The sequence below is a fragment of the Vanellus vanellus genome, assembly GCF_965231255.1.
Source record: "Vanellus vanellus genome assembly, chromosome: 28".
Classification (NCBI taxonomy): Eukaryota; Metazoa; Chordata; class Aves; order Charadriiformes; family Charadriidae; genus Vanellus; species Vanellus vanellus.
In genome coordinates this window covers 2,569,576-2,596,773 of record NC_138933.1, presented here as the reverse complement: position 1 = coordinate 2,596,773, position 27,198 = coordinate 2,569,576, and the positions used below count along the sequence as shown (strand labels likewise).

Here is a 27,198-nt window from a genome sequence, read left to right as displayed (position 1 = left end):
TTTGAAGCAGGTTAAGACAGAAGCTCATGCATAAATTTAAACTTAAGTCCTTTGCAGAGCAGGGCTGCTTTACAAACTTGAACCTCAGTTTGTCACGGAGCTGAAATATATCAGGTTTCTGTTGTCTGTCTCCTTGCTATTTAAAAGCTTTATTGGACTGTTTCTTTGGCTGTAGCAGAGGATCATTCAGAAGAAACTGCATTAACAGCAAAAGTGGTAAAGGCAAGTCCTGAAGAGGCTTTACCAGCACAGCACTATGCTATTTGCAATGGATGCTGTTAGTTAAGGCCGTGTATCATAACCTTTTTGCAACTGTCTCACTTCAGCCTCTCCATCTCTGCAAGCCCAAGGCTGATCTTGCCTTCTCATCTTCATCTTCTTTCTCTTCAAAGCTTTTGGCTTTAGACAGCTACCCTGTGAGCCCTGCTGCCCCTTGCGCTGCTGCCAGCTCCAGCACTGCCAGAGCTCAGCTGTAGCAAGGAGCCTCCTCGAGACCAGCTGCTGAGTGAGCTGAGCCTGTTTGAAGTGGCCCCGCAAGAGTGCACTCTCTTCAGCTCTGGCTGCACCTCACCTGGGCTGAGCTCCTGCCCAGCAGGAACCGGTGGCGCAGAAGAACGATGCCTACCTGCCGTTGACCAGTGTTTTGTAATTGGAAGATCTCCGTAATCCAACAAGAAGCAACTTCTGAGCCTGGTGAGGGACAGAGTGTGCTTGTGTGACCCATCGCAGAGTCTGCCTGTGCACGACTGCTCAGCAAGGCTGCCTTGTGCACTTGGGAGTAAGCTTTAGTATATGGAGAAGAGACTCAACTGCAGCCTGTGTGCCTGTACAGTTGCTAGGTCTGGGATGGAAACCCCCTTTCTGGGGGAAATTTAAGCAAGCAAGTGGTTTAAAACCTCTCTAGGGCCATTTGCATTTCTTGTTTCCTGTCTGTCAGATTTAATCACTAATAAGTGAGCAAGAAAAAAAAAAAAAAATTGAAATGAACCCATTAACAAACCCGTGGAAACATGATGGCAACGATGATAGGAGTGAAGAAAGGCTGCCTAAAACCTACCTTGTCACACGTAGGGCATTCTGCAAAGTGTAGTCCGTATGTTTGAATTCTTCTGGAATGTGATGATGTTTACTGTGATATCTCTTCTTTGCTCCTGCGCTTAAATTTGTGTTGCTTCAGTGCCGGGCAGGGGAAGGATGCTGTGTCTTTAAAGCCTTCTCAGGGCTCTTGCGGAGGCAGTTCCATTGAAGTATTTGAATGAGAGCAGGAGGGGGGTGTGCATGTGGCTATTGGCAGAGCTCTCTGACATCCCTCTGAACAGCTGGGCTCTGCTTTGCTTCAGAGCTGCTTGTCAGAGCAATTAGCTTGCTGTAGCAGCAGCAAAGATAGCTAGCGTTTTATTCGGGGTTGAGAGCTGGCGGGGGCTTCTAAGAAGCAATATTATCTTGGCAAAATTCCTCTTGAACTGGTTGTGGCAATGAAGTCTCTGCTGAAATTGGGAAACAGATGACCTGCTGAGAGTGCAAAACCACCACGGTGAGTTTATTTTTAGAATAAGTCTTCAATTATTTGGGGCTTGAGAAAGATTGAGCAGAGATGTTTCTTTTCCTCTGCCTATACCCTCACCATGCAAAATACAGTGTAGGTATAAATGCAAGCGAGTGTTTCAGGGATGGGGGCCTGACATCATTCATCTCTGGTAAGTAAGTGACAGGATTTCTGCTGCTCGATGGGGTTAATTTAAAATGGTACTGTACTAAAATGAATATGTAGCTCTGTGATCCCATCTAAGACTTGAGAGTGTGAGATTAGCTTTCTCCTTCCTCTTTTTGTGATGCTGGGGATGCACCTACAGGAGACAGGGGAATCCCCGATAAGCATACTGTACTCTTCCATGTCATTAAGGAGTTCCCTCTGACAGTCTCATGGGTTCTTCTCATGTCTTAGCTTGGTGTTTATGCAGCTTGCTCTTGGGTAGTTTCTGTTTATTTTGCAAAGACAAAATACTCCCTACTCTTCTGCCAGATTATACTATAAAGGATTTACTTGATTGAAGCTGGTTAGTTGATGAGAAATGTTGACTAGTTAATTGACTGTGTGCCATATGACATTTTCAGGTTAGCTTATACAGTTTGGTGTTCTGTAGGACTATATTTGTGTTCACATATATATTAACCCCATTTTTAAATTATTTTAAACCTGTCACTGGATTGGGTTTGCTTTTAGTGGAATCAGGAGTTTGGATTGCCTTTACCTCCTTCTCACACATGTTCATCTTGCCTAAAAAACAAGATATTGGAAATAATCCTCCCTTCATTTGAGATTTGGTGCTAGGAGCTGTTTTTTGGGGGCTTGAGGTATTAGCCAGTTACTGTACTGCAGGATCTTCATTCAGGTGCATTTGACCTATTTCATTTCCCTTTGTTGTCTTTAAAATGCTTATTTAAACTGGAGGCATCACCTGTGGCTTGAGGATCTGCAAAGAGCAGCAAGAGCTGCTGCAATGAATGGTGAGCGCTTCAGCAGGTGAAGGCTGAGTTCATCTTGCTTAAGGCTGTGGGAAAGTGGGAAGGGGAATACCTTTTCCACTCCTCAGACTTCCCCTTCACTATCAAGTCCAACTTTTGCAGCTGGCAGCCAAAAGTTGAAGTTGATTTTTTTTTTTTTTTTTTCTTTTAATCATCACTCCCTCCTTTGTTCAATGATCAAATCAGTTTCTGGATCCCACCTGGAAAACAACCATGGTGTCTTGTACGTGCTGTGTACTCCTTGACTACTTGGTGTGTTAGGGGGATCAGCATCCCCTGCCAGCACAGTGAGAAACAGGAGCATCAGCCTTGAAAACAGAAAGGGAGATATAGATAACAGCCCTGCTTTTTGGCTTCCTCCCAAGGAGGAGCTGGAATGCTTTGGATCTGATTAGTAAAGTTTGAGGATCTGCTTTGCCAGTGCAGGTCAGCTCAGGAATGGTGAGCTGGGCTGGGAATCCCTGGCGCTCTCGGCCAGATTTGTAATATTTGTACTTATGCTGCTGACTGGCGCAGGCATGGCACAAGAGAAGTGTGCCAGCAAGAGGATAAGAGCTATTTCTCATGTCATGCGTTTTTCCTGAGCCTGGTTGCCACCTCCATATCTGCAGGTGTCTCATACCTGATGTGGTATTTCATTATGGATGGGTTCAGGTAGAAGGGATTCTGCTTGGGGTTCTCTGAAAGAATTAGGACATGCATCAGTGGGAACTGTGTCAGGGTTTTCCTCTGAGCCATGGAAGGGTTAACAGAAGTTCCTATTCAATGCTGTCCTATTGCATCTTGACACTGTAGAAAGTAGGTGGATAATTCCTTGCTAGCTTTTCAGGAAACCCCTGTGGTGGACAGCCCTCAATAATTGTTGCTGGGAAACTGCTTTGACGTCACCGGAGCAGTTCCCTGGTCTTCAGATGAATACAGGAATAGCTCATGATGGGGAAGGGAAAACGGGTGAGAAATGGAAAAGGGAACTCTCTGACGGGGAGATTCTCAGATTTATCTTTTCTTTCTCCCACCCTTCTGCCTAGGGACCCTCAGAGAAACCGTCCACAAAAATTTACAAGCAGTGTGTTTGGACTGAACGTAAGCCCTTCCTTCTCAAGAACTGCTTAAATTGATGGCTTCTGTGATCCTTTCACTGTTTAACTATTCACTGGTTTGTTGTCGTTTTTTTTTTCTCCCCCAGATTTTGTAAACAAAGGGTGAAAGGGTTCTCCCTTGGCTTCACTGTACCTCCCAAAATAAAAGGAAAAGAGAACAGTGTCACTGTTTGGGTTTTTTTTGTTTGTTTGTTTTTAACATCAGACACATAATATCCCCCTAAGCTAACAGAGGGGAGAGCAGAAGGACCGAAGATGGCTGCCATTGCTGTGAACTTCAGTCTAAGAGACCTTTTAAACAAACTCCTGTGGTGTTTGTGCAGTAGGTTCCTTTCTCCTGGTGTTGTCCTGTCTGTCCAACCTGTCAGCTTCTGGGAGGTATGTGGAGCTGTGGGCATCTAATGACTGTAGCAGGAATTCTCTGCGTCTCCTTTTCCAAAATAGGTGTAAGCACAGTTTGCCCATCCAGTTCAAAGTGCCTAAGAGGTTTCTGTACTCCGAAGTTCTGTAGAGCAGTGAGGGATGTCCTGGGTTGCTGATGGAGCCTGTTGTTTCCAGCTCGGGCACTAGAGGGCTTGAAACGCCAGTGAAAGGTCTTGCGAAGAGCTGGTGTGAAGGTGCCTCAATGGTGAGAGGGACGAGGCACCACTGTCGATGTTAAGCAGGCACTGCAAACACAACTCCATTCTGTTTTCCTTGTCAGGTCACTTGAATGTAAAAGCTATTCCAGTGCACCTGCCGTAACGGTCAATAAAGGATGTATTATTTTAAACTAATTTCTAACAATTTGTCGTGGTTGCTCACTTGCATCTTCATGTGATACCTCCTTCCACACACCATTTTCTCCTCTCAATGCATATAAAAAGGAAACATGCATCAAAAATCGAGCAGTAAGCCTAGTTGAGGTGGGGAGGATGCTTTCAGTGGGATCTGGGGATCTTTACAGCCTCTGGCTTTGGTGCTGGACTGAATGGTCTTGCTCAGGGGATCTCCAGCATGCCTGAATCCTATGATTGTCTTCTTTCTGTGTTGCCAACTTTTCACAGCAGAAATGAGGTGGGAGCTCTGATCTTTTATATCATATAGGCTGCTTTGGGAGTAAAAAGAAAGGACCTGAATATGCAGGCAGTCAAGCTGGATTCTCTGAATGCATCGTTCAACTCCTGCATTGAAGTTTCCCATCAGGCATATTGGACCCAGTCAGTAGTTTTCATGTATAGGGGAAAAAAACCCAACACACTCTTCCTCTGTTTATTCTATTTTCCTTTGGAGCAGTGGACATTGCTGCTTTTGTATTCCTGGCAAATAAACAGAATCTGTGTTACTTCTTGACATGTCATTTCCCCCCTCTGTGTTGCTTCATGTGGCAAGGATGTTTCCAAGCATTATACCTGGAGGCGGCAGGACATGCTGGATATCCTGGGGTACCCTCTTAACTGTAGTAGGGAATCCTTCCTTGGTGTGATACTTTTTCCCATTCTGAAGGATCAGGGCTCTGTTCTGAATGGAAGTTATCTCCTTTGCTACTGAAATTCAGCCACCTCTGACATGAAAGCTAGCAATTTAATTTGCACAAAAAAAAACCCAGTGTGGCCTTTGGGGCAAGAAGCAAAGACCTGTCTTGAATGGGAACATCTGGAATCTGGAGGGGGAAGGAAATAATTGTTCTGCTTTGAATTTTTCTATCCTGAGACAAGTGCAAAGGGTTCTACCATAAGCTTTTCCTTCCACAAAAAGCTGGATCTCAGTGCAACAAATGCCAGATTAAAAACTGCTGAATCCCCTGCAGAGTGCGTGGAGGCATTGGGTAGGTGGCTGGACACATTCATGTTTCAGACGTGGTTCAACAGCATCTTCTGTTTCCTGCCCTCGCAGGGAAGAACGAACACCTCTTCCACTCTTAAAAGGACTTCTGCCTCCTGTGTGCTGCCCAGGGTACTGCTTTGCTTACCTTACAGGATCTGATGAAGTTTCTGTCTTAGGCCCAGATGTGTTCATGTTGATGGTGAAATGAAAAGCAACCGTGGATTGAGTTGAAGCGGCGCTTTCCTGGTTGTTTGGTGCAAAGGAACTCGTGGTGGAACCCTTCTCCTGCCTGGAGCTTGTCTGTGTGTGGCAGGCAATTACCTCTGCTGTGTGCTGCCTTCACAACAGCTGCTCTGCCTCGTGTGTTTTCATTTAAGTTACGCTTTTTGTTTTATCTTCTGCTGAAATACTCATTATCAGTGAAAACTACTCCATTGTGTCTAGGCAAGATGTGTTGTCTTAACAGCAGCTCTCAGACTGCAGTAATGTAGATATTTACCCACCCCCAGGGTGATGTGGTCCCAGATGCTTTGGCGAGGGAGGCCCTGCTGCATTCCTACTCCTTCCATGCCTGCCTCAGGACTGTGGTCCTGCCTGTTATTTTGGTGAATTAAGATTCACAAAGGTGAGGGAGGTGAACCTGCCCTGAGGAGGTGGCAGTCTGCATGGGAGAATGCTGTATGAGTCTTCAGCATTGACGGTGCAGCCTGTGGCGGTGCTGGGAAGGCTGTGGTATGATAGTGTGTGTCTTGCCTGCTGCCTTCCAACAGGCCAGCCTTGGCTGGGACAGCAGTGTTCTGGATAGAAACCCTGAATTGCACCCAGGTGGAAATGGCAGGCTCTTAAAAAGTTTGGCTTTTTGAAGCCCACGGGCGAAGCATGCAGTATCTTTTTCTCTCTTTCTTTGGATGCCAATGTGCTTTTGTTGTCCTGGCACATTTGATGCCCGTGTGTCACATGAAGATGATTTTGGCAGTCCTGACACCAGTTGTGTCACCCTCTTGGAGTACAGTAATAGCAAGATGAGACCTATCCTGATTTTAGTGCTTGCATTGATTGAGGGAGGTAGCAAAATAACTGATCCCCCCACTCCAAAAGTGTCTTGGGTTTGAGATGTTCTACATAATGAAATCCATGCGTGTACCACATTAACAGAACTACTGCCATGATGGTAATTCAGATGCTTCCCATGACACACCTACTGGCTGTTGTGCAATTTAACAGGGCTGACTGCACCTGTACTAGCAAACAGCCTTTCTAAAGGTGTTTTAAATGAAGGAGAGCTCTAGGATTACGTATCTTCTCCAGGCTTCAATTCTGACACTCAGCCAGAGATGCAGAGGCAAACCATGGCCACTGCAGCTGGTGCAGACACTGGCCTCTTGCTAGGAGTTACGGTCAGTGGAACGAGCCGGTCGCCCCTGAGCTCAAGGCCCTCAAAACCAAGTGGGCAGTGGCTCTGCTGAGGTGCAGAGATGGGTTCCTCTGGAGGATTCTCCCATAGGAGCTCTGCCTTACAGCACAAGTGTTATGTGAACAGCCAGGAGGGCCATGAGCACCTTAAGCTGCTGCAGCCGTTTGCTCAGCAAATGTGAAGTAAAGCTTGATATGGGGTCTTTCCTCAGCTGTAGAAGAAGGCAATTTAACTGGTGTTGTCTTAGCCTCCTTGGAATTATTTGGGAGGGGCCTGTTGGAGACATCCTGATATTCTGCAGAATTAGCTTAGAGGGCTTTGTGTCTCACCTGCATTTCCTGTCTCCTTGTTCATATAAGGTTATTTCCCCCCTTTCCACCTGAAGTCAAACCCTTCCATCTGAATCATAATTTTACCTCTTTGATGTAATGTGGGGGTGGAGATTAGGATTTAAAGCAATGACTAAGCACTGGGAGCCCATGCACTGTGCAAATACATCTGGCCTCCTGTTTTGTTTTGGTTGTTTGCTACGTTTTGTAGGAACTGTATGGTAGTGAGAAAATAAACCCCTCTCTTCAACTGATAATGAAAATTAAAAAAAAAGCAATGGAGAGAATTTGGGAGAGGTGGCTTCACTGGCTGAGACAGTTGCAGCTTATGAGTGTTCATGAGTAAGGTTTCAGGGCTTTCTCACCGAACCAGGTGCTCGTACCTCTGACAGGGAGCTGTTTTCTCCAACAGGAGGGAAGGGGAGTGTGCTTGAAAGGCTCTTTACATGTCTGTTTTCAAGCTGAGGCCACAGACTTTTCATGGGATGCTTGGGATGCCCCAGTCAGCAGCACTGGTGCAGGCAGCTTATATTTTGCAGAGCAGACACTGGGACCCCAAATGGAACCTGGGAGGGAGGTATTTCAGGAGCTGTGTGGCCTTTGTTGGTCCTACTAGCAAAGCCCTTCATTACAACCTCTTATTGCATCTGGTAGGTGTACTTTAATACAGTAAAAATTTCACCAGCTGCTGTGCCCTGGCAGAAAAGGAGAAGACAAAAGCCTTTCTGAAGACCCTCAGTGCAGAGGGAGCACTGCGCTGCTGTAGTCAGGAGAACTGAGGAGGCTGTGACGCCTCAAATTTGCAGCACCCTCTGCACCTCGCCGCCTCCACTTTTTCCTGTGAAAACCTTTTTCTACAGCAGACCTTGTGCTGGGGAAGGGGAGCGAGGAGGGGGAATCTGAATCACCCCCCAAACTTGTCTAGTTGCTCCTAGTGATAGAGCCTGTTGCCATGGAGCTGCGCTTCCCATTGGTTGACCTGGAAGCCAATAAGCAGATTGTTCGTGAGAGCATCATCGTCATTTAACCTTGCGGGAGGTACTTACTCCGTGGTATATGATGCTAATGCTGAGGCCTTCCACAGAGGGGTGAAGTGAAACACTCGGGTGCTGGAGAAAAGCCACTGCTTTCCCCCTTCCGTCTCACAGGCTAATTTGTTGGTTTTAATTACCAGTTGCACCAGCAAACCTCCCTTGGGGTGGATGAGCTCTTCCTGCCCACTTCTCCTCCCAGTGCTCAGAATTGACTTTGATTTGTCCGTCGGAGCAACTTGGTGGGGACTATCCTGCCCACTGGTGAATCACCAGCCTCGGGAAGTTTATTTCTGAGCCCTCAGAGCACTTTAACTCTGCTTCACGTATGATTGGATGTGTTTTGTTTCGAAGTATGCTTACTTTATATTTTATGACCAGCCCAAGGATGGAGAAAGCCGTGGTTGTTATGGCTATGTCAGGGTTTCTTCTTGGCAGCGAGGCACTGCAGCCTTCTCTGTAGTGAAAACTCTGTTCCATTAACGTTGATGGCCTGGGCTGAGTCTGATAAGATTTTTACTCTGCTCTGTTGAATGCCTTTTGGAGTGAGTCTCAGAAAGCCAAAAAAAAGAACTGGTTAATAAGCAAGGGAGGAGGTGGAGGGAAAGTGAGTCAAGTCTTTGAAACAAATTGTGATGTCTAGTCAAGAAGGCTGCAATCATGAAAACTTGCTCCTGTGGGCATGCACTCACACTTATTTCTTTTCCTTCCTGAAAACTGAGAGGTAGCTTAACTCTCTTGCGTGGTGGGACGAGCTACCGTGGATACCTCTATCCTATCGCAGCACAGGAGTGTGCATGTAGGCAGCTACAGCCACCCAGCTATATGTCTCATTTGCACCCTCATTTAGCTCACAGGAGTGTCTGTAACCTGAGAAACAAGGCGAGGAAGAGAGTGTATTTAGCAGTAGGCTTCTTGCCTTTCCCAGATTTGCTGCTGGATTCATCCTAACTGTAAATGCAGAAGTTTCTTGCTTTTTTCCCCTGCCTAACCAGAACCAGCTGCTGCCTGCACTGGCATGGCTTGGCAGCTGCAAATTGCATGTAGCAGGAAGGCAGCAGAAGGGGAATTCAAGTGTTTCCCTTTGGGGTGAAGAGGAGGATGTAAATCTGTCCTGGCTATCCCTTCACCTGGCCCTTGGCTGCCATGCACAGTGTTCACGCTGTCAGTGCCTTGACCGGCCCGTTTACTTTGCCAGCCACCAGACCCAAACCAAAACCCAGTGACAGCTTACCCACCTTCTGTTGCTTTGTTGTTCTCTTTTTCTGACACAGATTTTTGTGGCTTCCCTACTGTTGCATCTCCATAATCTTTTCATCTCCCTGGCGAGGCACAGCTCGGTCCCACCCACCCCACCAAGTCCGCTGAACTTCCACTTTCTCTGCAAGCTGCTGTCTGTCACAGCAGATCATGTCTGCCACCCCCTCACTGCATCCTATGTCTGTCCTGGGGGAGCAGGGCTGATTCATTCATACAGGGAGGAAACCTCCTCTTGAAAGCATCGCTTTTGAAAAGTACTAGCAGTGCACATATCTTCTTTGAATTTTATGTCCAGGAAAATGTCCTGGAGGACTGCTGTCAGGGACAGAAGCTTTGTCAGGATGGGGCAGGCCACAAATGTCACTTCAGTGGCTCTGAGTTGTCTTTTCTGGAAGAGGAGAGGGAAAACTGATGATATTCCCCTTGTTGCGATGCCGAAGTTGCATTGCAGTATGATGAGAAAAAATCGCGTTACCCTTCTCAAATTTGACTGAGGTGCTTGGCTTGGGGGTAAAAACTTGTTATAGGGTGGCTGTTGCAAAGAGAATGAGCTGTACAAAACCTGTTTCTTTGTTTTAGTGCAGAAATTCCCCTTTTAGATAAGTGTTGTGTGTGCAGTTCAGGTGCCTCCTTCTGCCTCCCTTCCCCAAATCTGCTACAGACCCTTCTGGCTCATTTACAAGCCAGGCCCCCAGCCAGGACATGAGGCTGGAGCAGTTTCCTACAGCGTGGAACATTTTGGGGAGGGGGAAGGCAGAGTTTACCAGCTTCACTCCCTGCATAATCCAGACTCCCAGGGAGGAAGGAGGCTGGTGTGCATCCCTTTCCCTTTTCTGACCTAGTTCCTGACGGAGGCATCGCGGCAGAGCACGACTCCCTCATATGGGGGCTCGCCACCCCATGCAGCGCACTTGCTATAAACCCGGGAGCTCGACTGCAGTTCCTCTTGGCGCAGGCTGGATGCCCAGCCTGCTGGGATGAAGAACAGACCCTTGCAGCTGGAGGATGGATGCCTCGGTGATGCCCAAGGGAAGCTGCTTTCCTGCAGGGGTGCTCCAGGAGACGCCAGCCAATGGGATCGTCTGTGGTGCTGCGTGCCGTCCTGTGGAACTGTGCCAGGAAGGGGTTGGGAGCAGCAAACGATCCATGCAGTGCAAGAATCTGAATGCTGATTAGCATTCAGAATAGCAGATTGAGGTGCTCTCACCCTCTCCTCCACCTGGCATTTGAGGCTACATACAGACTTGGAAATCATTAGCAGCCGGAAGGGAGAGGTGTTAGAACTGTCTTGCAAAGCTAATGTCGACAACAGACTGCTCTCTGGTTACTTTTCTGTAACGAGCTATCACTGGAAGCTGTTTTCTGCCAGGAGCCACCAGTTTGGTTGTGGGACAGCCTGCTTCGTACAGTGTGATAGTGCTGGGCTGAAGGAGCCTGGCTCAAGACTGCAGTGGGCACGGGGATCTTGCCTAGATGTTTGTTCAGTATTGCCCCTCAGGTGAGAAGAGAGCCTTCTGCCCCCTTGTGACCTCCCCCTAACACTTTCAGGTGTGCTGTGTAAGAAGTCACGTATGGAATTAACAGTGGGGTTCTTATAACTTTCCTGCTCCAGAACAACTGCACGTGAACGGTGGGTGGGATCTTCCAGCAGTTCTCTCCAGTGAGAAATGCCCTGTTTTCATACAGTGCTGGGATGTGTCTGCTTGTCTGTATCAACCCATAGCATCCACAGTCGCTCTCCTATGGATACATGCCCCTGCCTTGAAATGTATTGGTTCCTGTGCATAAACTGGACAGAGCACCTCTGTCAGCTTCATCCACGCCAGATTTTTTTGCTTTCCCTGCACCCTTTTTCCCCGAATTTTCTAGAGTCAATGGGGATATTTCCCACACAACATCAAGGTGCCACTTACTCATCAAGATCTGGGCCTCTTTCTTTTCCTGATTCTCCCATCTGTGACTCTGAACCGACAGCAGCGAGTCTTGTTGCTGGGGGAAAGCTCATCATAAGTCTAGAACCGGCGATGATAAGTGTGAAGGAAAGCTAAGGTGACTGTAGCATCCTCCTTGCGTCAGTAAGTGTCCTGTCCCATCTGCTCCCTTCGATCCCGTGCAGTGCTGGTGTCTCCCAGGCATCCTGGCTGCACGGTACTCTGCTTTCTCTCTGCAGCACTGCCACGGGGGTTTGCCTGTAGCACACAGTGTTTTCCATTCACGACAGAGTTATCTGCCCTGAATGACTTCACCCATTTGTTACAAATCCTTGTAAGGTTCCATTCTCTTGCTTTCTGTATCTGGAACTGGAACTGATTCTAGTAGCTGCAGTAAGAATCAAATACATGTTTTATGTTCAGCAGCCCCACAAATTAAGGGGGAATGAGGTTGAACTAGTTAATGAATATTAGCAGTTCCCATGCAGAGCCAAGAGTTTATAAATCTCTGAGAGATTTGACTCTTTTTCAGCCATGTTCTGCCAAAGTAATTAATAAACCAAGTTGTTAAATATCAGCTGTGTTTGGTAGTGCCCAGGCCTTTAGTTTGAGTCTCTCTCAAATTTAGGCTTCCCCTTTTCTTTTTGGAAACTTGTCTCAATGGGTCTGCCTTTTGTCCTGCTTTTATACATCTTCCTCACCTGTCACCTGGACAGACATCGGGTTCTGCACAGGCAGTGTCTCTACAAAGGTGTTTCTCAGTACCAGAGTCCCTCTGCAGTCCTACATAAGCTGATTTAACCCTCACTCAAGCTCACAGAGGCCTGCTTTGAGTTATCTGAGAGGGCTGACGTTTTCAATTCTAGACAATCAGTTTGGAATTAACACTTAATTTGATGAATGGATATGTGACATGTTCATTGCTCCTGTTTAAGGCTGTCGGCAGGGTAAGGCACATGTTGCTGCCTCGTCTAGATTCTGCTCTAATTCGGAGATGGTTTCAGGGGCTCTGTGGGCTGCCTGTGTTCTTGCTAATCAAAAGGAAGCAATTGTCAGGAAACATTATTTTTTCATCTTAATCTGTAATTTGACTGTTATTGTTTGACTCCCACTTTTCCTGATGTATCTAACCATAGGCAGCTAGAGAGAAGATATCAGGGATTACTTTATTTCATAGGAAGAACCAGAGTGATGTCTTGGGTACGTGGCTGTTTTCTCACTGAAGACTTGACTAATTGCAGGAAGGACTGTGCTGGGATTTGGGGAAAAAATGCAGAGTTTTTTTGTTGTTGTTTGTCCTGGGGCAGAGCACACCTCCTCTGGTTGCTTGAGGTTATTTCACCTACCGAATTCCCCTCCTCTGGATGTTTGCTAGCGTTAGGACTACCCTCAGTCTCTCCCTCGCATCAAGTTAGAGGGCAGAGTGTCTGCACTGGGGACCTCTGTGTATCTCAGAGGCTTTGTTCATCCCCGCTAGTGTCTCCAGAGTCCTGGTGAGAATCATGGAGCTCCTGTAAAGTCCCCTCCGGCCTGGTGCTGCAATGGGCTGCATCCAAGGGGACGAGTGGGTGGGCTGTCATTGGAGTGCTTGGTTTGGGGTCTTTGTACACAAGATGAGTTACAAGGAAGTTACAACCTATATGTGCAAGAGTTTGTGTTCCAGACAGAAACTCTCTCCACCCCCTGACTCCCTTCTACCCATTCTGTCACCTCTTCTGGCAGGTGCCCATTGCTACGTTGTAGGGCTCTGAAGATGTCCAACAGCAACGTAACACAGGAGTCTCTGGAAATAATGAAGGAGTCTGAAAAAAAGGTGGTTGAGGAATCTGTGAACAAAACCAAATACGTATCCAGGTCACCAAGCAAGGAGGAGGTGGAGAAGGACAGGGGGGAGGAGGTCAGCGTGCGCCAGGAATCTCAGGTAAGTGTGCAGACGAGTGGGTAGTCCCTTCCGCCAGCTTGCAGAGCTGGGCCCTCTCCATCTACTTGGCAAACACAAACTGGTTGCTGTCCCTTCTGAAAGGGGCTGAAGCCTGTGCCACCACCTCCCAAGGGGTTTCCATGCGGTACAGACTGTTGTTCACAGGCTGCTCTCTTTCTCTTTAGCTGAATCTGTTCTGCTCAGAGTGGAATAATTTAAATATTTTTTGAGCCTGGGAGAAAATGAGACTGGTGCGCTCCTGGGGACACTTGTGCTCAGTCCCCACATTCTAGTCCCATGGCTGTTAGTTACCTCCCTCTTGTTCCTTTCTTTGACCTAAGGATCAGTTAATGACTTAATGTGAAGTGAAAGCATCCCAGAGAGAGCCTGGTTTCAGGAATGGTGCTTGGCCATTGTTTAGCTGCTGTTAAAAATGCATTCATTTCAGCAAGGAAAAAAAAATTGTGCAAGCATCATTTGGAGGGTGCTGGGACTCTGCTGCTGCTCTGCTCTCCTTTTAAATGTGCTTTTGGCTTAGTGTTGAGCTTGAAGAAATGCTCACCCTCAACAACCTTCTGAATGCTTCTGCATTTAAAACTGGCGGCTGGAGCCAGATTTGTTCAACCACTGCCTGTGCAGACACCAGTGTTCCTAGTTTTCCCACTTAGAAGTGTGTCACGCACCTCCACCTGTATGCCCTGAGATCCTACAGTTGTGCTGGTTCTGTCAGAAGCAGAGGAACTGGGTGTAGTCTACGTGAAGTTTCTTAAGCTCTTAAGCAGCTTTTGCCCACCTGGGGCCTGGCAGGACAGTTTTTCAGGTCTGCCTATTTGCACATGCTTCCATTGCTGTTAGGTAGAGATTTTCTCCAGAATCATTTTACATGCTCAGTGTTGTGCTGCCTCACACAGTGAATGCCATTTACGGTGTACACATTCAGATTAAGCTTCTTGCCGTCTCCTTCCTTCCTCCACAGAGGCGAAGTTCAAGTCATGGACATGCCAGAAAAAGAGCCAAGGTATGACCTCTTCTGATGTCCCGTTCTTCTTTTGGCCATTCTGAGCTGAGTCATGGTCCTAGCCTTAGGATGGTACTCTCATCTTCCCTTCCCAGAAGCAACACACAGCACATGATGGTTCAGGACAGTAATTTTCTGTGCACTGGAGCATGAGTGCTCCTTTTTAATACACACTTAGCCATGAAGGAACTGTTTGCTGCTATTAATTGCCACACCTGTCCCCTGCCCAGAGACCAAAACACCAGAAATTAAATTCAGAGATGTCACTGGAGGGACAGGGCAGTGCACTGGTCTGTTAAACTCTCCAGTTACAAAACAGTTAAGTATAACTGACTGGTTTCACATAAGGTCCCTTTTCTTCAGGGAAGAGTATTTGCTGCCATAACGATGGCACATGCATGTTAGTGAATCTAAAACTTTTGCTACTAGTAAGCACTAGGACACCAGTGTTCTACAATGTTGTTTGTAGGCAAAATCTCAGGGTGAAAATGCAACCAGTGTGTGATATTTTTGTTTTGATTTTTTTTTAACCTTTCTTAGCCCTAACCGTGTTTTTTCTTTGCAAAATTTGATAATAACTACTGAAGCAGCTTATCAAAAGTGGCCATGAATTTTCCAGGCTAGGCAGTTATGGAAACATAGTATAATTCAGGAGTCCATCTAGGATTCATTTAGTCCAGCCTCCTACTCAAAACAGGGTCAGCTATGACATCTGAGTAGGTTGCTCAGGGATTGATTTTAAAACTTTAATAGGAGGGCGAAGGTCTCTTCCCCCCCCCCCTTTTTTTTAATCTTTCACAAAAGTTCAAACCCAAATGAAGACAGGTTCTGCCCCGAGGCATGGGAGAGAGGGGAGACCAGTTAAACTTGTAACAGGAGTTCTACCCAGGTATTTTTTGTGATGAAAGTAATGTATGAAAGAGATGTGCTGCTTACGACCTACAGAGCGTACAGAAAAAGTATTCTAATGGTTCTGTTTGGTCTTAAAAGGCAGGACTCTGTGCAGTACCCAAACAGACTGTGATTCCAGTTCCTGCCCTGTCCATACCTATGGCAGAATGTGTCTGTGCACCTCAGGCATTTCTCCAAATTGTTGATCCTGCCTGGAATCTCATGTCACTGGGTGATATATTTTTTCCTGTCACCCAAGTGAGTCGACTTACCAAGAGTCCTGAAAGTGCAGGTTTTATTTGAAGCTTTTTCTCTAAGCACTACTACATTACCCAAAATAGCCAAAGTCGTCAGGTCAGAAAGGCAAGGTGTAAATGGGATGACAGCCTTTTAATTAAGAACAGTAACAGTCTTCATGTCTTAAAAACAATAAAATAGTTGGTTTCAGCTATATCCTTTGTTAATGGTTTTAATTCTTGCCAGGTGAGTAGGGGAGAGGCTGGGATTGCTCTGGCTGAAGAGATCAAGGAATGCATGAATTAAGGCAGTGAACTTTCTCTCCTAAAATCTGGTTGGTTCAAATCCTAATCAAAGACTGAAGGAAGAAAATAACGGATTTGATATAGGACTCCAAGCCTTTGCACGTTCCTGTTTGCTTCAAGAAGCTGGTTTGGTAGTCCTCCTTTTTAGCAGTTTAATTAACAGTGACTGCAGGAGTGGCTTGGTAACGCAGCAGGATGAACTTATATGTGTGTGTGTTTTGGCTGACGTGTCTTAACTATAGTCTTTCTTCTCCTCCTCCAGTCTAATTCAAAGCTTAAACTGGTCAGGAGTTTGGCTGTATGTGAAGAATCGTCCAGTCCCTTTGTAGATGGGCTGCTGGAGTCCCAGGTATGCCTACAATGAGATAAGCCGTGGAGTGTAGAAGCCCAGAAAATCCACGTCTTGCTAGAAGTGATGTCCTGTCCTGGTCTTGTGCCTCCGAGGGCCAGGAATTTCTCACAAGAGGCTGCTCTTGAAGGAACCGGTCATGCCTGTGCGCACTGCTTGTATGCATACAGTTACAACCCTTCTGTTACAAAGAATTGTCTGCATCTGCTCCCGGGGCACCTACAGCTACTCAAGTTGTGCAGGCTTATGCCCCCAGACATGGAATGGCACTTTACCTTTACAAAGCCCCTGGGGTTTTGGCTGTGGGAAGAACGTTTTTGTGCAAGCCCTCTCCTCGCAACTCAGGCTGCAGTGACTGAAAGCAGCCAGCTCATAGAGAAGTGATATGCAGTGCTCTGCAGAAATGATCCCCGTCTGTGGTCACTGTGGGCAGTGACAGAGAAGCTGAAGCTTGAAGGTGGGGAGTCAGGGCAGTGCTGAGAACCTGTCTGCCCCGAGAAGAGCACGTGGGTTGAGCTTTCTCTGCCCTTGTGAGCTTTAGAAGCACAGGAGGGTGCAGTACGCAGAGATCTCAGCTGGCTTACTGTAGATCAGGTTGTGGCTAGCTACAGCCCTTTGTTGAGCTGACATAGTACCCCACTGTGCAGAGTCACCAGCTTAGGTCTGTGATGCTAGTTCAGAGACCTCTACTCTCCACTGACAAGGACAAACCTGGTGTGTGTCGGGGCTGAGTGCTGCCCAGACCACCTCACCCTTGTGGTGAATGGGGCACTTGGCCTCTAAGCCTTCCTTGTGTTGAGGCTCCTGGCTCCAGAGGCTGCTCTCCTGTCTTTTCTTTGGGTTTCACTTAGAACCACACTAGTGTAAAGGCAAAAGGATGGGGAAAGGTCAGCTGACACAAAGGGTGGTGGTTTTACAGTCAGTTTTGACTTGAATTTGAGCAGCGAATCATCTGACATTGCCTTTGACAATCCTACTGGTGTTTAACATTTCCCATGGAGCAGAGTGAATCCTCAGGCCATGCTGGGCAGTTGTAACTCAAGAGAAGAGGTGAAAAGAAACAGCAGAAAGCCCCATGTGGCACAGGGACCACTTATCACACCGCATACATAGCTATTTGCTGTGTATTCGGTTTTCTCCTCATGCCCTTTCTCTTTCCAGGTTAGATGGTGTAGTCTTACTGAAATGGTGCAGGACCTACCTCACCTTAGGCACTTCTGAGGCCAAAATGTCACAGCATTTTATCAGCTTTGAACAGGGAAGCATGTGACTTAGATTCTGAGGTGATCCAGGCAAGGCAGGTTTTCAACAGTGACGAATGCTGTTGAATCCTCTCAGAGCCTGCCAAAGGCTTCTCGTTGGGAGGCAGGTGGGGAGAGAGACTGCTTTTGTCTGCTCTCAGAACGGAGGCTCTCATAAAATGTCTCAGATCTGCTACCTGAATCCCCTGCCTTTCTGTGATGCTTTTCTCAGCTGCTGGCATCTCCAGCATGGCAGTGATAACCGGGAGTGTCCAAGTGACTCAGACCAGCCTGCTTTGTTTTGTTTCAGGACATCATTCAGTTGCATGTTAGCTGTCCCTCTGACAAGGAAGAGGAAAAGTCCACAAAAGATGGGGCTGAGAAAGAAGAAAAAGACAAGAATAAAGAAAAGGCACCAAGGAAAATGCTGTCTCGAGGTCAGGTGCTCGTTTGAACAGGTCCTGTCATACCTGCTTTGAGGATTCTGCTGGCCAATGATACAGTTGTTGGAAGTGGGGTGGTTATCCCTGCTGGTGTCTGTAGGGGAATGTGACATTTTTATAGCATCCTTTCTGGAGCAAAGCATGGGGAAGGAGAGGGGGGAGTTCTCTAGATTGGCTTGTGCCCCAACAGACTTGCAGGCTTCCTGTGTAGTTTATAGTGACCTGGTGGCTTTTTAAACGTGCAGATGCAAATCCGAGAAGGCCCACTGCATAGACTCTTGCTTTCAGTTTAGATTTGATTTTATAAAACCTGCCACAGGTGGCATGGTCTGAGGTTGCGAGGAGGCGAGCTAAGTTTCTGCTGTATGATCCTGCATGTATGATTTTGGGGCACAGAAAAGGCTAAAAGATACACATTTAATCCAGTGAGTAAATTGTACCTGAAATCCATGTACAGACAGCAGCTCTGCACTGGTGCAGATTCAGTTTCACTTAATGTTTTTTCTGCAATTATTTTTAAATTAAAAAGGCTGTGGGGAGAGGGGAAGAACAGGGACAGCGGGGCTTTCCAGTTAAATAGCTTGCGGGATCAAAGGTGCAGAAGTTGCTTGAACAAAAGTATGGTGTACTACACTTGCAGGGACATCCTGCATGGAATATCCTGAGTGTGCTCTGAGTGGTTGGTTTTAGGGGCAAAGATCCTTCCGTGAACTGATCCGATCTCCCTCTTTCTGGTGTCCTTCTAATAGGGCCTTGTGCTCATTAGTGCCTCGTGTGCAGTGTATGATCCTCTGCTGCCCACAGGGGAAAGGGTATACAGTCTCTATTTTACAGATTGAGAGACTTGACCTAGAGGTTGCGTTCAGAGCTTGTGCTAGAAACTGGAATTGAACCCAAGTGATGCAGGTCTCAACCTGTCCATTTCTGTAATGAGGTGGGGTTTTCTTCCTCTCTTCCTGTCGTGAATAGTCGGTGCTGAGGATGAAACTGAATTTCCTCCAGCAGCAATGTGGGGACATCATCCTTATGCATGTAGTGAGACACACACCTCTTCCCTTCAGTCTGTTCTGTTGCAGTGTTTTGTTAATTTGTTTTGCTGCTGTTGTTGTTTCAGATTCCAGCCAGGAATATACAGACTCCACTGGAATAGATTTGCATGAATTTTTAGTAAATACACTGAAAAAAAACCCACGGTAGGTCCCTAGTCAGTAAAACAACTTGCTGATGGAGTGAAGGGAGGGAGTACCTGGTGACCCATGCTTCTTTGATTGACTCTTAAACCCATGGTGTTTGTGTGCATGTGTGTGTACGTATGTATGTATTCACGTATCTTGGGAGGAGTGGGGGGGACTACAGCAACTACAGAAAGTACCTGAAAGTGTGTTTTTACTTTTTGGAATTCAGAGCACGTTACTAGAACTGGGGAAGTGTAGAAACAAAAAGCACAACTGTAATTTTGTATACAGCGGTCAATCAAAACATGTAATTGTGTATTATGGAGAGAGAGAAAGAGGAAAAATAATTTGTTTGAATGCAAGCAGGAAGGAATCTTGATTGCTTTAAAACCCATTCTATGAATGATTGTCAAATACCAACCTCTAAAGGAAATGCTGCTGTGTCAGTAATAAATGTAATCAAGCCGAATGCTGGCATAGGAATAGCAAAGCTGGAGTTTCTACCAGTGAAGCTTCCAGCAGAGCAGAGATTCAGTATTACCAAAAGCCAAGCACTGTTAGCAAAACAACTACTTTAAACTGAAAAAAAAAATCTGGCAATTATTTTGCTATATGTGAAAAAATGTGGAGTTCTTTAGTTCATACCTGTGGAGGATGTGTGAAGCCTTGTTAATAGTGTTGCTTGCTCCAGTATTTGTGACTTTTCTCTGTTGCAGGGAGGGGGATACCAAGCCAAGAAAGCAGTGTTTCGCTGTCTCTAAAGGTGGCCTTTTCCTTTTTCTTTTCTTGACAGGGATAGAATGATGCTACTAAAGTTAGAACAGGAGATTCTGGAATTTATTAGTGATAACAAGTAAGTGATCATCAAGTTTGTGTCAAGCAAAGGAGATTTGTAACTTACAGTTTAGCATCTTGGGCACCCGGGTAGAAGGGAAGTGTCTTTTGGACACACTGGTTAGGAGGCCCATTCTCTTGTACGTCCTCCACCTCCTTTTGTCCATATACAAAGCTTCTGAGTGTCATATTGATTGGGTATCAATTGCTTTAACACCATGTCCACTGTGAAGGAGATTAGTGCCATTGTGCTTCTCTTCCTAGCATACATTGTGGGTGGAGAAACCAGGGGCAGGATTCACATCCCAGAACGTGAGATAGAACAGGTGTCTGCAGCAGAGCTTGAAAACTTCTTTATCTAATAGGATCAGAGAAGTCACAGTATAAGTACTAATTCTGGCTCCTGTTCCTGCTTAGAAACAAATGTGCATTTCTGCACAAGCTGGTCTTGTTTCAGGAAAGGCCTATTCAACTCGAGCCCTTGAATCAGTCCAACTCCGTCTGGCAAAGCAGTGTAAGGCCATGCTCACACTCAGTGTAAGAAACAGCACTTGAGTCATGACTAACTGCTTGGAATACGTGGCATGGTCTGATCTGTGATCTGCATAAGGCATGTCTGGCCTTGATCTCTCTTTTGGTGTCAGATTATCACTGTCTGTTTCAAGGCCTTCTAAATTCTAATGCTTTCTCCTCTCTTCTCAGCAATCAATTTAAGAAGTTCCCTCAGATGACCTCATACCATAGGATGCTGTTGCACCGGGTAGCTGCATACTTTGGCATGGACCATAACGTTGACCAAACTGGAAAGGCGGTCATTATCAACAAGACCAGTAACACACGAATGTAAGCGGGGGGAGAACAACTGGGCTGGCATCCCCTTCCCTTCCCTTCCCTTCCCTTCCCTTCCCTTCCCTTCCCTTCCCTTCCCTTCCCTTCCCTTCCCTTCCCTTCCCTTCCCTTCCCTTCCCTTCCCGGTGCTACATGACCCCCAGACACGGAGCCCTGGCATGGTCCAGAGCAGGATGGATTCCACACCACATTTTTTTGCCTCTCTAAGAAAGGCAGATCCCTTCTCTGAAGAGGAGAATCCTTCACTTCCAGTCCTATGTTTATGCATTTCACAAGCCCTTTGTAGTTCTCTTTAATTGTCAGAGAAGGGACAGGAGCACTTGTTGCCATCAGACAGAGGAGGGATTTAACACAACAAACAGCTTTGCACAACCTCTCACTCCCTGCAAAAGCAGTGGTTTTATGCAGACGGTTCTATGGCCGGTTTTGCCCTTCTAACAAGGGCTGGTTCTTCCTGCAGCCCTGAGCAGAGGTTCTCTGAGCACATCAAAGATGAGAAGAATGCAGAGTTCCCGCAGAGGTTTATCCTAAAACGAGATGATACCAGCATGGACCGAGATGATAATCAGGTAAAGGGTGGCAATGGGGTATCTGCATACTTTGTGAAAGTCAAATGAGACTTTTCTAAGATGAGAACAACTCTAAATTTCTCTCGGGTTTCCTGCAGTAACTTTCTTTAGTAGAAGCTTCCACCCCACACAAGGAGCAGCATATAGATATATCATGAAAACTTTACAAAATACTGTGGAATGCATGAAGAATTTGTGTGGGTTCTATAGGGGGTACTTTTCTGTACCTTGAATATCGATTGGTGGCTTGGCCAGGCTTTAAGGTGAAGCCTTTTGCTAAGGTTTCCTTGGAAATGCCCCAGAGCTTAATGTTGCAGAGCATCTCTCCCACCCCTCCCCAAGGCTTACAGCGTGTCAAGCTGTGAAGTCGTCAGGACCTCGCAGTGCTGCTGAAAGGAAACCATCGGCAAAATGGAACACTTTGAGCTCAGCAGCGTTGCCAGTTGTTGGAGCTAAAAACCCTCCTGAATCTCTGGCTGCCTTCGGGCTGTCACAGGTGGCACCACACCTGTAACGCAGACCTAGCTCGTTCATCTGTGGCTGTTTTCCCAGCCTGTGTCAGACAGAATCTTGAACATCAAAAATGGGGCAAGAGACAGGGGACCTCTTCACCAGGGATCTTGTGCTCTTTGCTCTTGTAGCTTCCATCTTTACTTCGCCCCAGCATACCACTGTCCCTTGCTTTGTTTCCAAACTTAAGTCGTCAGGGTGGGGAGCTGGTCACTGTAATCAGTATCAGCTTCTGCTTTCCCCATGGTGACGCTCTGCAGGTGTCACCTGTCTACCCATGAAGCGCAGAATCTATGACTGAGCAGGAGTTTGCTCTGTTGGCATATGCTCCAAAGAGTGGCCTTTAGCTTTTGACCTCTGGGAACAGACTGTCTTTCAGAAGCACATGGTGGTACTCCTGATCTGTCCTTTCCGAATCAGGCAGAGTTCAGGCAGAGTGGTTGTGCTTGATCCAGGAGGTGGAGTGCACTAAGACCTCCAGGATGTTCATCCCTAGACATAGGTGTCGAAAAGGTAGATTCGAAGGCAGAGGCTGTGTCATTGCATCTAGGCATCACGCACATACTCCCTAATCCACATCCCCTTACACTGCTAAGTAAAAAGAGCAGCAGCTGACTGCGCCCCCTGCTCCCGTTGGCAACTGCTGACCCGCTGAGATGTGTTTGTCCCTTCAGATCAGACTCCCCTTGCAGGATGGGAGAAGGAGCAAATCTATAGAAGAGCGAGAGGAAGAGTATCAGCGAGTCAGGGAGCGGATATTTGCACGAGAGGTAAGCTTGGATGACTCACTTGCCAGGTACCCTCCTGGAACTTTGTGGCAGAAGGTGTCCTTGAGTATACTAAGAGGTCAGATCTCGTCATTGCCTTTTCTACACATTTCCCAGTGTTCTTGGTATCTACCATTGAATTCCACCTCCTAACAAAGATGTCTAAGACATAGAGATAGAGGAGACAGACCTCCGCTCCCCAGTCTGCTCCTTCCCTAAATTGCCTGTTTCAAGGGGAAGTAGACATGTGGGGACTGACAGAGGAGGCAGTTTGCTCCTTGCTGCCCAGCAAGACTGTAAGCTTATGCAGTGGTGTTTCTGGGGTGACTAGCAAATCAATTGATGAACCTGAAAGGAACAGCAGCTCCCCCTCCCCCCAGCTTCTCTCCAGTGCTGCAGCTTCAACCTCCTGCCCGAGCAGTGCTGGCCTTGAAGTATCGGGCAGGGCTCTGTGCCTTTGCATGATGAATCTCAGCAGTATGTTTATTGTCTTTCTTATGAAGTGTCCAGCTTGGTTATTGCTTCCTTGAGATCTCTGCTCCCTACATGGAACTCCTCTAAGCCGGAGCTGTGTTCCTTGCTCACGTCTGGCTCAGAGAGGCTGCTGTGCTCTGCTGTGTTGAGTACTGTCTGCCAGCTGGAGGGAGCTCTCCATGCTGTGCCAAGTGGCAAATGGTGGAATCAGGGATGATTCCAAGTGCCCATCTGCCGTGGATCATGTTCAAAGTCCAGCTCCTTGTCTGCTGCTTTTGAGCATCTTAGGGATGACACCTTTCATTTGTCCTAATGGGAATGGCCATGTGCCTACCTGAGGAGGATGTCAAGGCAGCCACTGTCCCTAGTCAAGTCACCGGGCTTCAGCTGATGACTGTCCAGCCAGTTGTGATCATGGAATTGTCTTACATGCACAGGCCCAAAGCTCTCCAGACATGTTAGTAGGCAGCTCTGCCTATAGTCCTGGACTGGAGCAGATGCTGTCCTGTGTTAGCACAACACTGGGTGGGCATGTACTTACTTTTGCTCCGTGTTCATGTGCTGAGCCAGTGCTTTGTACCTGACTTCCAGAGGCAGGGGTGACTGTCACAGGGTGGGCTGGACTGGCTTTGAGCCTTCTGCCTTTTTTTCATGACTCTGGTAATTGTGCCCACATTTAGCAAATAAGGACACTTGTATGTCTGGCCTTGATTGTTCCATTGACAGAGCTACTGTCAAAGCTGCCTTAGAGCAAAGGAGTAGGGAGTTGAGGACTCAGATTTGCAAACTCTTGAGAGATCTCAGGGTCACAGGTATCAGGAAAGGTTCCTAATGGGCCTGGATGGAGACGCAAATGGGACTGGTGTGCAGAAGGCTCAGCAAGACTCCTGAAGTCACCATGTAGCTGGGACACAAACAAACTGTGTCCGAGTCCCATACTGTTAGTGCTTTGCTCCTTTTTGCTTTGAAATTGACTGGGTTTGTTGCTTTCGAAGTTACTAAGTCTCCCTTTTCTTTCCTTCCCATCTCCATGTCTTTTCTGTGCTTCCAGACTGGCCAGAATGGATATCTCACTGACAGCAGGTTAGTACTGTTAGCAGAAACCATTTATATCTCTGGATTTCTCTTTGGAGGACTGCATGACTCTATAATGATGCTTTTTTCTGATGTTAACCGACAGAATCTCCAAAGAAGGCTTTTCTTCTAGTTCTCACAAACGGAGGCAAATTTTTAGGTATCTCTGTGTGACTTATTTTGTACATTGTCCTGCTGAGTAAGTTTGCCCCATGCATGGCTGCTTGTGAAGTTATTGAAGTTGTATTTTTTGCAACATCAATTTCTGAGTCCTTTTTTGCTGATTCATCAATTAAAAGGGAGGGGTGGAAGGTGGGAATGGCAGGGAGGAAAGGGGAAGCCAGAGGATTCCAGCAGTTTTCAAACCATTCTGCCTCTTGTTTCCCAAAAGTATAGGAAAGCCCCTGCCCTTACAGTGACAGGATCAGCATCCAGATAAGGTGGGGTTGGCCCTAATCCCTAATTGTGAAGGCTGGATTACTTAATGGTGGCAATGAAGTGTCTCGGGCTTTCATTTCAGCCAGAGTATGCTGCAGAGGGCACTGGGAACACGTTTGAGCAGCATTTTCTTATTAAGTAGTTTTCCTGTGGGTAGAAGGGCTGGAAGGATGGAGTTAGCTTGATGAGTCACCTTGCACAGACCCCTGCTGCAAGGGGCTGCTGAAGGCATGAGAGTAAAGAACAGGATGAAAATGGAGAGACCCTCATGCCTGCTGTCCTCTCATTTAATAGCCAGAGCTCTAGAGATGAAGTGTCTCTGTGTATGAACAGGACAGGAGGATCTAAGCAAGTGTAGGAACAGCTTTGTCCCTCTCCTCACCCCGTTGCGTGGCTCAGGCAGTCCTTGGAGGGTCACTGTCGTGGAAAGATATCCTTAGCACAGTTACAGGGACTGTGTCCTGGAGTTTGTGTGTGGCAGTGGTGTTCAAGGCAAGGGCTATAGTTTCCAGATCAGCCATGGGGCTGTAGTAAAACTCACCCAGCAAGTGGCAAAAAAAAATGTTGCTGATGTGGTTGCAGCTTTAGGAGCTGAGCTGCAGCCAGGGCTGTGCTAGGAGCTTTTCTGACTGTTGTGCCCAGTCCCTAAAGAGGGACTGCTGTCTTTGTTTTGTGATTCCCATAGGAGAGGTAGGATATGTGGGCCTCAGGACCATTCTAAGCTCTGGACAGAGATAGACAGGCTCTTGAGGAGATTAGGGTTCCTTCAGCAGTGGTGCTGGAGATGATGTCTGTGTGAGCTCCGCAGACTTACCGCCCTCAAAGCCTAGCATTCAGAGCAGTACAGCTGTCTGCTTCACTTGCTTGGAAGTCCTGTATTAATGCTGCTGAAGCACCGATGTGATTGCAGAGAGCTCTCTGCTGGTGGACACACTTGGAAACAGGCTGTACTAAGGCTAATGGAGAGAAAGGCACGGCTTAAGCTGCTAGGGCAGTGCTGTCAGAGAGCAAAGGTGTGGGAGTGTGCCTGGAGTGTGGAGAGCATTTGTAGAAAAGGCAGAAGCATTATACTCCTTCGTTAGCAGTAATAGGCTTGAGACGGGTCTGGGTTCTCAGGGAATCAGAGTTTGCAGCTGAGTCAGAACAGAGGCCGTGACGTACCCCTTCCCTGCACACACAAACACTGCCCCCACCTCTGATCGTCCCCAGGAGCAGCCTTCTGAGTTTAGGTTGGAAAGAGCCCAAGAGCTTGACAGTGATGCTTGTTAGGCCAACTGTCATTGTTTGAGGCTGCATAGTCCAATTCCTTCACCTCTTTAAGGATATAACCATTGTACTGGTTTTCCAAGAGATGTATTTTCTTTGACTCTCACATGCTCCCAGCAGCACAGGACATCACCTCAGAAGTTCCTTCCAAGCCTATCTTTTTACCTCCATGACTGCGTGGAGCTGCTGCGAGGCTCGGGATGAGCGTTTCTTCCAGCGTTGCCTTCCTCACTGTTCCTCCCCAGTGGAGGCCTAGGAACCCACTGCTGTGCTTATAGCCCTTAGCTGGGCTGATAAACCGGGCTCACTGCTCGGAATGTTTTGCTGATACTCTGTAAAGTCCTGCTGTGGCCATACCTGGCCTGAGGCTAAGGAAGGGTGATCAGTGGGAGCACATGTCTGAGTGTAGCACTAGCCCAGGACGTAGCTGTTCCAGCTGGGCAGAAAGCCCCACCAAGGCTGGTGTGGAGAGTGGTCTCGCAAGATCTCGATCAGCCTCGTCTCAAGGCCTCTGTTAAAAGCTCCCTGTTCTGAGACAAGGAGGGCTTTAGCAAGGGATCATGCCCTGACCCCATGGCCTCTCTTCCAGGCTGGGATCTGGCTAGGGAGAAGGGCCATGAGCCAGGTCTTGGCACAGTCCAAGGAAGATCAGCAGTGTCTGGGTCTTCACAGTGCATGCCCAAAAAGCTGTGACCCAGGGTGTTTGTTTGCTGTCAGATCCCTATGCAAAGTGCTCACGCGCTGTCTCATAGAGCCAGCTGTCAACCGGGCTCACCAACCCGGTGTGGCAGTACTGATGCAGCACCTGCAGGTCCTGCTGCTGCCCCTTTCCACTGGAGGTGCGGTCTAACTCCTCCGGTCTCTGCAGGGGCAACCGGGACAGTTTGAACCGGGCCTCAGGCAGCCGCCAGAGCAGCACAGAGAGTGAGATAAAGTCGCTGGAGCCTCGGCCGTGGAGCAGCACAGACTCAGACGGCTCCATCCGCAACCTGCGACCACCCGTTACCAAAGCCAGCAGCTTCAGTGGCATCTCCATCCTGACACGGGGGGACAGCATTGGGAGTAGCAAAGGCAACGCTGCCAGCAGAACATCCCGGGCAGGTACTGTACTGTTTTCTCTGCACACCTGCCAAAGGACACCTCTCAGACGTAGTCTTTGGGCTGGGGGACTGGGGATCATGATGCTCTGGTCAGTGACTGGTTAAAATGGGACATGGTTGGCATCACCTGAATGTGTTCAGTACCTGGGCAGGGATGTGTCAGTTGGTTCATCATCTGCTTTTTCGATACTTGCCATCAGATCTTCCTTCCCTTTAGTGGAGTTACCTAAGACAAAGGACATTGTTTAGTCCCATACCCTGGAACTCAAGCTGCCAATTTTCTGTTGTTTTCTGTCCCCTGCTGTGCTGCAGGTTATGTTGCCATTCCTTTCTGCTCCTC

The 27,198-nt window shown here is 47.4% G+C and overlaps 1 protein-coding gene across 1 annotated transcript in view; it reads left to right on the top strand.

Annotated features, from left to right (window-relative positions):
* Positions 1-342: 342 nt before the first annotated feature.
* Positions 343-27,198, top strand: part of R3HDM2 (R3H domain containing 2) — a 39,112-nt gene continuing 12,256 nt past the window's right edge. Inside the window, exons 1-12 of the mRNA XM_082496389.1 lie at positions 343-693; positions 13,120-13,318; positions 14,295-14,336; positions 16,032-16,118; positions 17,670-17,796; positions 18,917-18,995; positions 19,771-19,830; positions 20,514-20,654; positions 21,121-21,229; positions 22,414-22,509; positions 24,032-24,063; positions 26,627-26,859. Coding sequence (XP_082352515.1) covers positions 13,151-13,318; positions 14,295-14,336; positions 16,032-16,118; positions 17,670-17,796; positions 18,917-18,995; positions 19,771-19,830; positions 20,514-20,654; positions 21,121-21,229; positions 22,414-22,509; positions 24,032-24,063; positions 26,627-26,859 — 1,174 coding nt within the window. The 5' untranslated portion in view covers positions 343-693; positions 13,120-13,150. The remainder of the gene's footprint in view (positions 694-13,119; positions 13,319-14,294; positions 14,337-16,031; positions 16,119-17,669; positions 17,797-18,916; positions 18,996-19,770; positions 19,831-20,513; positions 20,655-21,120; positions 21,230-22,413; positions 22,510-24,031; positions 24,064-26,626; positions 26,860-27,198) is intronic.